Source organism: Lathyrus oleraceus, chromosome 5, assembly GCF_024323335.1.
Source record: "Lathyrus oleraceus cultivar Zhongwan6 chromosome 5, CAAS_Psat_ZW6_1.0, whole genome shotgun sequence".
NCBI lineage: Eukaryota > Viridiplantae > Streptophyta > Magnoliopsida > Fabales > Fabaceae > Lathyrus > Lathyrus oleraceus.
The window spans coordinates 525,915,056-525,924,352 of NC_066583.1; the positions used below are offsets into that span (position 1 = coordinate 525,915,056).

The 9,297-nt window shown below is 35.2% G+C and overlaps 1 protein-coding gene across 1 annotated transcript; it reads right to left on the reverse strand.

Annotated features, from left to right (window-relative positions):
• Positions 1–6,691: 6,691 nt before the first annotated feature.
• LOC127081805 (uncharacterized) lies at positions 6,692–7,312 on the reverse strand. Its single transcript, XM_051022032.1, has one exon. It carries the CDS (start codon positions 7,310–7,312, stop codon positions 6,692–6,694), a length of 621 nt encoding a protein of 206 aa, XP_050877989.1.
• Positions 7,313–9,297: the final 1,985 nt, after the last annotated feature.

Genomic DNA, 9,297 nt, shown 5'->3' on the forward strand with positions numbered 1-9,297 from the left:
ATGAAAATATGTCAGATTAACGACGAGAATTCAATGGAAATGGTGGCCGATCAGTGAGTAAGTATGACATGCTCCTAAACCCCGCCACATGCTATTTTAGAGTGCAAGCGGTGAAATTCCTGGGATTCACGCTGACGAGAAGGGGGATTAAAGTTAATCTCAACAAGTTCCAAACAATCATCGATATTAGGAGCCCCGCTAATGTAAAGGAAGTGCAACAATTTACTAGGCGCCTAGCCACCCTTTCTTGTTTCCTCTTATGTGCGGGTGACAAAACTTTCCTGTTCTTCGCCGCCTTGAGAAAAAAAGTGAAGTTTGAGTGGAAGCCTGAATGTGAGGAATCTTTCATCGAGATTAAGAAGTTCCTCTCATCACCCTCAATTCTCACTCGCACGAAGGAAAACTTACATTTTCTCTTGTACCTCTCGAGCATTGAAAATGATATGAGTCTAGTCCTCATCCAAGAAATAGAAAAAGCAAAGAAGCATGTGTATTTCATAAGCAAAATGTTCAAGGGCGCAAAAAAGCGTTACCAGAAGATTGAGAAGCTCGTGCTTGCCGTGGTCACCGCAATAAGAAAAATTCGATCTTATTTCCAAGGGCATACTATCCTGGTAAAAACTAACTACCCTATTTGCCAAGTATTAAAAAAGTCCGACCTGGCAGGTAGAATGGTATCCTAGTCAGCAGATCTCTCGAAATAGGACATTTAATATGTTCCAAGGGGGGCATCAAATCACAAGCATTGACCGATTTCATTGTCGAACTTAGTTCACCCATTGAATATGAGTCACCGTCAGAATGGGCATTATCCATTGATGGCGCCTCTAACGTGAAAGGAAATGGTGCATGAATTGTACTTTAGGGAGAAAACGATATAGTTATTAAGCATGTGTTGAAGTTTGAGTGCACCTTCAGCAACAACCAAGCGAAGTACGAAGTGCTTATTACCGGTATGATCCTCGCCTTGGAAATGGGGGTTACCCTATTAAAATCCAAAGTTGACTCTTAGCTAGTAACCAACCAGGTCTCAGGACAATACCAAGCAAAATATCTCATGTTATTGAAATATCTGCAGAAGGTATGAAATTTATCCTCACGTTTCATTTCTTTTGAAGTAGAGCACGTCCCCCACGAACAGAACTTCAGGGCAGACCTCTTATCGAAGCTAGCCACCTCGAAAGTCATAGGGTTCAATATGACAGTCATACAAGAAATTTTGGCCTCCCCTAGCATCGAGAGAAGTGAGGTATACTTTGTGGATTCATCCCCGAGTCCAACTGGATGTTGCCCATACTGCACTACATACAGTCTGGAAAACTCCCACTTGACGCTGGAGAAACGAGAAACATCATAAGAAAAGCTGCCAAATACACCCTACTCCCAGGAAAGCTTTACAGAATGAGGAAGGCCTCTCCCATGTTAAGGTACCTGGAAGAGAGCGATATCGCCTTAGTTCTTGCGGAAGTCCATAAAGGGGCCTGCAGTAGCCATATCGACGGAAAACCTCTCACCCACAAGCTATTAAGAGCAGATTATTACTGGCCCACATTAATGAAAGACATCATCACCTTTGTTAATAAATGAGATCAATACCAAATACATGTTGAGCTTCACCATGCCCCGTCATAATTACTTCAGTCAATGACCTCTCCCTGGCCATTCTACCAGTAGGCGTGGATATCCTGGGCCCGTGAAGGTGTGAAAAACACAAGAAAAGGGGTGGGGGGTGACTTGGGGTTTCAAAAACAAAATCTTTTTACCAACACAAAAACACCACATAATACTAAGAACAAAGAAATAAAAACACAAGTATTTTTATCCTGGTTCGCTTGAAACTCAAGCTACTCTAGTCCACCCGCCAAGGTGATTTGTCCTTATACACAAGGGCTTAATCCACTATAATCAACTGATTACAAAAATCACAAAGAATAACCTTCTTTGTCTTCTCAAGGATTCGAATATACCCTAGTCTCCTTAAGGAAAATCACAAAGAACAACTTTCTTTTTTCTTCTCAAGGATCCGACTAAAACCTAGTCTCCTCAAGGAAAATCAAAAAAACAATTTGAATAAGATTCTATATGTTACAAGTTGCTTCTACTCAAGAAGATTTTACAAAAATGAAATACAAACACTTAAAGAAAAACCGTGTACATAATTGATAGCTTTTCAAAAAGAAATAGACTTGTCAAATTGTTGTAGCACTTCTCTTTTTCTTCAAGTCTCAAAGTCTCACTTATATAATATAAGAAGAAGACCGTTGGAGAGAAAAATGGTGATACCAAATAGAGCAGTTGTCCATAGTTGGATTAGTGAAAGGAGTGATACAATGTACAATCCTTCGCCCATAATTTCAGTGACATGTGTGATGTATAGTATTGTCCTTTGCCCACGATATCAAGTAGTAGAATGAATATTTGATTTGTAGCATGTAATATTTGATCACATATCCACTTTGATCTTATCTTATAATTCATTGGCTTTTGATGAAAGTTGATGAAGCATGGAATGAAGAAACATATAGTTGGATTCTGAAACTTCATAATCTTTAGTTAGAACCTTGATAACCTCAACAGTCTGGCTTAAGATCTTCAGTATCTTCAGAATCTTCAGTTAGAACCTTGATAACCTCAACGCATGGCTTGAGATCTTCAGAATATTAAGCTAAGTAACAAAACTTCAGAAGCTTGATGATCAGAGTCACATCCAAAAGTAGAATCGAAGAGAATGTTACAGCAGCAACATATCGTCTCTTCAGAAACTTCTCAGGAGTGAATCAACATAGAAGTAAAAAGAACATTGCATCATCAACCTAACATCTTTCAGAATGTCTCATGATTAGCGCAGAAGCAGAATTTGGAACACAATGTTCAGAAACTGTTGATGTTGCACTTCATATACTCATAATCAGAACTGGTTGTTAAAGCTACACAATAACAAACCATTAGGGTACCAAAATTGTTCTCACACAAATACAACATTGTTATCATCAAAATTCAAGGTATATATGCAAAACTAAATCTTATTCTAACAATCTCCCCATTTTTGATGATGACAAAAACATGTATTTTGATGAATAGTTTTGTACAGGGTAAACACAGAAAGATACATCTTACAGAAGCACAAAGGTCCTCCTGAGATGTATAATCCTAAAAAAATAAAAAAATCATAATGAAAGATCATTTTCCTGATTAACCTTTTTGAAGTACCAGAATGATCTTCCATCAGAATCTGGTTTGTCTTTAGAAGTTGCTTGAACTTATCTAGAGCACTGGTTATCAAACTCAACATTATGATGAACTTCACTTCAGAAGCTTGGTTGAACTCTTTTGAAAAAGCTTCAAAGCCTGGTTCTCTTTGAAATTATCATTGAACCTCTGAAAGAGCTTTCAGAGCCTGGCTATGAATTCTTCTTAAAGAGCTTGATTTCCAATTCTGATTACCATGGAATTTACAATTCTTCATAACTTGATGCTGAATTTCCAATTCCTTAAAACTTAATGCCTGGTTCTGATTCCTGCTTGAAGTCTTTCTCAATCAGCAGAGTTAAAGCTTCAGACTCAGAGAGTAGAACATTTCTTCAGAAAATGGTAACTTAAGTTCTGATCTGAAAAACTTCAAGAGCTTCTGATTTTCAAACTTATCCTTGCAAGACAATTAACAAACTATTCTTCGAAGTAGTTGTTATCAAAGAAATTCAAAAAATGTTTGGATTCTGATTCACGAATATATGTATATCAAAATCAATTACAATTCTCCCCTTAAATACATTTCTCCCCCTTTGTCATCAATAAAAAAGACAGACAAAAAATAATGGAAAGACACAAACATGATTTTCATTAAAAAGTGCCAGAAGGCAGAAAAGATACAACCATGTTACAGAAACACAAAATAATAATTAAACAAAATAAAAATACAAAAGCACTTAATCAAAATAAAAACACAAAAGTGCATAGAATATTTTGAAAACAACTAAGGGTTTTGTAACTGAGGAGGCGACAAAACAGCTGGGTAGTCATCAGGAAGATTGAAGGGATCCACCAACGAATCAATATTATCCTCGAGGCAACTTTCCAATTAGTAAGCCAAAACTTCCGGAGGATCGATCTTGGTGAAGATAAGGTAGTTTTATGATGGGATACTACTACCGTTGATTTCTTCCTTGGAGGGAGGAGTGTTCTTATTAGCAGTTGATTGAAGAGAAGGTTGAGGTTCAACTTGTTGTTATTGTTGTTTTTGATCATCCATTTTAGAAATGTTGAAGATGAAGAAGAAATAGTTGTAGAGATGGTGATTGTAGGTTTGAAAGAGAGAAAGGTGTGGGAGTAAATGTGAGCGTAGTGTAAAAATGTGAGTTAAGTGAGTTTATATAGAAAATAAGCAATGATGAAAATCTAACAAAAAGCACAGAAAAGGGGGGACGTGTAAGAGATTTTAACCTAATTCCAAGAAATGTGAAATCCAATGTGTCACGCTAACATCCCACATGCTCATAAAGTGGGACAACTGTCACCACTAAGAACCACATGATATCAAACATCAAGACAATCATTTAATGCAACAACTGTTCAAAATCAAGAAGGAAAATCGATAAGATTTCTTCTGATCAGAACCTTTCTGATTCATGAAACTTCCTCACTTCAGAAAGCTCATGTCTCAGAATCAGCAAATAAATTCTCAGACCCTAATCTAGAGTTCTGGAAGCTTAATATTTTGAAATTCATCTTTTCATTTTGGACAAAACTCCATAAATAAGTTTTTCAAAATGAAAATGAATCTATCTTTAGCAAGGGGTTTGGTAAAGATATCATCCCATTGATGGTCTGTATCAACAAATTTTAAGTGAAAAATACCCTTCTGAATATAGTCACGTAAAAAGTGATGTTTAATTTCAATATGCTTAACCCTAGAATGCAAGATAGGATTCTTAGACAAAAAAAATAGAAGAAGTATTATCATAGAGAATGAGAATGTTACTCTTGAATATATGATAATCTTTCAGCTGACTCTTCATCCACAATATCTGAGTGCTGCATCCAGAAGTTGCGATATACTCAACTTCGGCTGTTGAAAGCGCAATTGTTGATTGTCTCTTGCTAGACAATGAGATCAGATTGTCTCCCAGAAATTAACAACTTCCAGAAGTAGTTTTCCCTTCTATTCTGTCTCCAATATAGTCAACATCATAATAGCCTACTAATTTGTATTCACTTGATTTTCTATAAAATAAATCAAGGTTGATAGTACCTTTAAGATACCTAAAGATTCTCTTAACAACAATTAAGTGAGTATCCCTAGGATCTGATTAGAAGCAAACACATAAGCAGACACTGAATAAAGTATTAGGTCTAGAAGCGGTTAGGTAAAGGAGAGAGCCTATCATACCTATGAATAGATTCTGATTTACCTTATTGCTTATCTCTTCTTTCTCCAGAATGCATGTAGGATGCATTTGAGTCTTTGCTGGCTTGCATTTTGACAAGTTAAACTTCTTCAGAAGTTCCCTTGTATACTTGCTCTGATGAATGTTCGTTCCTTCTGAACATTGATCAATATTAATTCCCAGAAAGAACTTGAGTTCTCCCATCAGACTCGTTTCAAACTCTGCCTGCATTGAATTAGAAAAATCCTTGCACAACGAATCATTAGCAGAACCAAAAATAATATCATCAACATAAATTTGCACAACCAGAATATCATTCTTAGGGGTTTTGCAAAAGAGAGTTGTGTTCACTTTCCCTCTGGTAAAGTCATTTTCCAAAAGAAAGTTACTTAGTCTACCATACCAAGCTCTAGGAGCTTGTTTCAAACCATATAACGATTTTTTCAGTTTGAAAAGAGAATCAGGAATTTGAGATCTTTCAAAACTAGGAGGTTGGTACACATAAGCTTCTTCAGAAATGTATCCATTTAAGAATGCATTCTTAACATCCATCTGATAAAGAGTGATGTAATGATTTGTTAGCACAAGATTTAGTTTTGCATCTATACCTTGAGTTTTGATGATAACAATGTTGTATTTATGTGAGAACAATTTTGGTACCCTAATGGTTTGTTATTGTGTAGCTTTAACAAACAGTTCTGGTTCTGATCATATGATGTGCAACATCATCAGTTTCTGAACCTTACGTTCCAAATTCGCTTTTGCATTGTAATTAGAAGTTCTGAAAGATGTCAATATTGTTGTTGTAATTCTCTTTCTTCTTCTGCGTTATCTCACCCGTCAGAAGCTTCTGAGGAGACTCTGTATTGCTGTTGTAGTGTTCTCTCAGTTTTTGCTTTTGGATGTGACTCTAATCGACAAGCTTCTGAAGAATGGCAAGCTTCTGAAGTTGTGTTATGTAGCTTAAGATTCTGAAGATATCAAGACAAACAATTGAAGTTATCAAGGTTTTGACTGAGGTTTCTGAAGACTTTAAAGATTCTGAAGACATTGAAGAACTCAAGCCAGACTATTGACGTTGTCAAGGTTCTGAAGATTCTGAATCCAACTCTCTATTTCTTCATTTCATGCTTCAATCATCTTTTATCAGAAGCCAATGAATATGAAGATAAGATCAAATGGGAACTTGATCAAGTAGTACATAGTATAAATCGAATAACCTTTCCACTACCTGGTTTCGGGGGCAAGGATTATACTATTCATCACACCTATCAATGATAATGTGGGCGAAAGGACAATACGTGATATCATTCCTTTTTGTTTCTCATCCAACAGTGGACAACTGCTTGTAAGGAACCCATGAGTTGCTCAATAGTCATGGTCTTTAAATCCTTGTTTTCTTCAATGTTGGTAACAATGAAGTCAAAACTTGGATTTAAAGTGCGAAGTATTTTCTCCATGACTTTTACCTCATCAACATCTTCACCATTTCTTTTAAGTTGATTGACTACGGCCAATACTCGATAAAAATAATCCAAAATTGACTCGGACTCTTCCATAAATAAACGTTCAAAATTACCTCTAAGAGTTTGAAGACAAATCTTTTTCACCTGTTCCACTCCTTTGTTGCAAGTTTGAAGTTTGTCCCATGCTTCTTTGGTCGTCGTTGCGTTGGAGATCTTCTCAAATGTATCTTCATCCACCGATTGATAAATGAGGAAGAGAGCTTTCTTGTCTCTCTTTCTTGACTCCCTCAATGTCTCCTTTACACATTGGCTTAGCAAGGCTTCATCTTGTTCATTGAAGCCTTTCTCAACAATATCCCACACATCTTGAGCTCCTAGTAGCGCCTTCATTTTGATACTCAAATTGTCATAGTTGTTCTTTGTGAGCATCGGCATTTGAAAAGGGAAACCTCCATTTGCCATTTTTTAGGACCTTGAAGCTCTGATGCCATTTTGTTGGAAATAAACCCTTTTGTGTTTAGGAAAAGTGTGTGGGAATATTAGAGGCTTGAATAAAAACTTGGTAGGTAGGAGAATTATTTATGGAAGAGAGAACTTTGTATTTTTTGCTTGATTCAAAAGTGTTGGATTACATCTCTATTTATAGTACTCTAAGGAGAACTCTAGACACACTAATTCTAGAGAGTTCTCAACTCTAGATATTCAAAGAGTATTCTAGAAAATATTACAATTTTAAGAAATATCTAGATACTCTAAATACTACAAGACTTTTCTAGAAACATTATCCAATATAAACTAAGCCCAAATAACTAAGTCCAAAATCAAATAATAAAATTAGGCCCAAATCAAGTTTAATATTTCAACAAGGCATGCCTTCTACACTCTTCGTATCTCTTTTCTTTTGTTGTCTGAATCTTTCTCTCCTCATTCTTTTTTTCCTGTTATCTAAATTCCATCATCTCTTTCTCCTTCTTTTCTTCTGTAGGATGTAGGAAAGGTTGAGGTTGGATTCAAAGCTTTTGCAGAAGTTATGTGGGAATTCAAGGTGTGTGGCAACAAAGTTTTTACAGGGATGGTTAGGTCTTTCTTTTTTCTCTTTAATGAGTGACTCAATGGTTGTTTATATAGTTGAATTTAAGGGTGAATCAGTAAGGTGAATTGGAGGGAATTTGTGAATGTGAGATGATTTTTTTGGGGGAAATAAAGTGCGTGAATCTCATGTGCATGGAGGTGAGATGTGCGTAAGGTTGAGATGTATGTGGGATGAGGATGATGGCCATGATGATGGTTATGTCACTGTAGCTTATAACTTATAATCATGTAAACTTACGTATCTCAAACTTGTAATAAAACACTTAATCATGTAAACTTACGTATCTCAAACTTGTAATAAAACACTTTGTTGTTAATTTACTTGACTTTGTTTTTGCACTTTTAACTCTAACTTTATTTCATGCTTATATGATGGTATGTATGTTATGAATGTATGTTGAATTCCATGTAACATTCACTCATGTATTTCACATGTTTCTCAATGTAATAAACAAATGTTATTTCATTCAATTTTGTTCTCTATCCATGAGTCGTGTGGGTGTATGTATGGGTGGAAGGATGATGGCCATGATGTATAACATGTAACTTGTACACTCACGCATATTTTATTCAATAAAGCAACACTTTAGTTGTTTATTTTAATTTTCACTTCAATTATATTCTTATGACTTGTGAGGTGATGATGTATTGATGTGTGTGTTATTGATTCCATGTAATAAACAAGCTTATTTAACTTTGCTTCTTACTCCAAAATCAATTTTTCTCAAGATGGATGCATAGGATGATGATGTAATGATATTGTGAAAATAATAGGAAATTGGTTTAAATTCAACAAGAACCCCTTTTATTTTTCAAATTGAAATGATGAGGATGATTATGATAACGAGATGATAAAGGTAATTATGATTGACATAAGGATAGTAATTAACTAACTAATTGGTATCTTATGATGCAAAAGTGACATGAAAAATCATATAAAATAAAGATTGAAACAAACAAATGGACTTATCTATTTATTTTTTAAATATGACTTTAAAATTCAAAAAAATGCAAAATGCAATGAAATGACTAATTGGATTTTGTACAAATCCTTTTAGTTGACTTTTATTTTGACTTAAATGAACAGTGTTTGGAAAATACAATGTATGTAATGCTACTGAATTAGAAATGAATAGAGAAATTTGGTGGGACAAAATTAGGGTACAACGCAACTTTGATTAACATGTCTGCGTGATTGTCTTTAGTATGTACCTTCATGAGATAAATATAACCTTCCTCCATGATAACCCATATAAAATGATATTTGACATCAATATGTTTAGAACATACTCTCATACCCCAATTTAGTGAATGCCCAAGAACATGTTCCAATATCTAATCCAAACAACCTTAAA

What these genes read in the sequence shown, in the direction of transcription:
- LOC127081805 (XM_051022032.1), bottom strand. Translation starts at nt 7,312, where the DNA reads ATGGCAAATGGAGGTTTCCCTTTTCAAATGCCGATGCTCACAAAGAAC.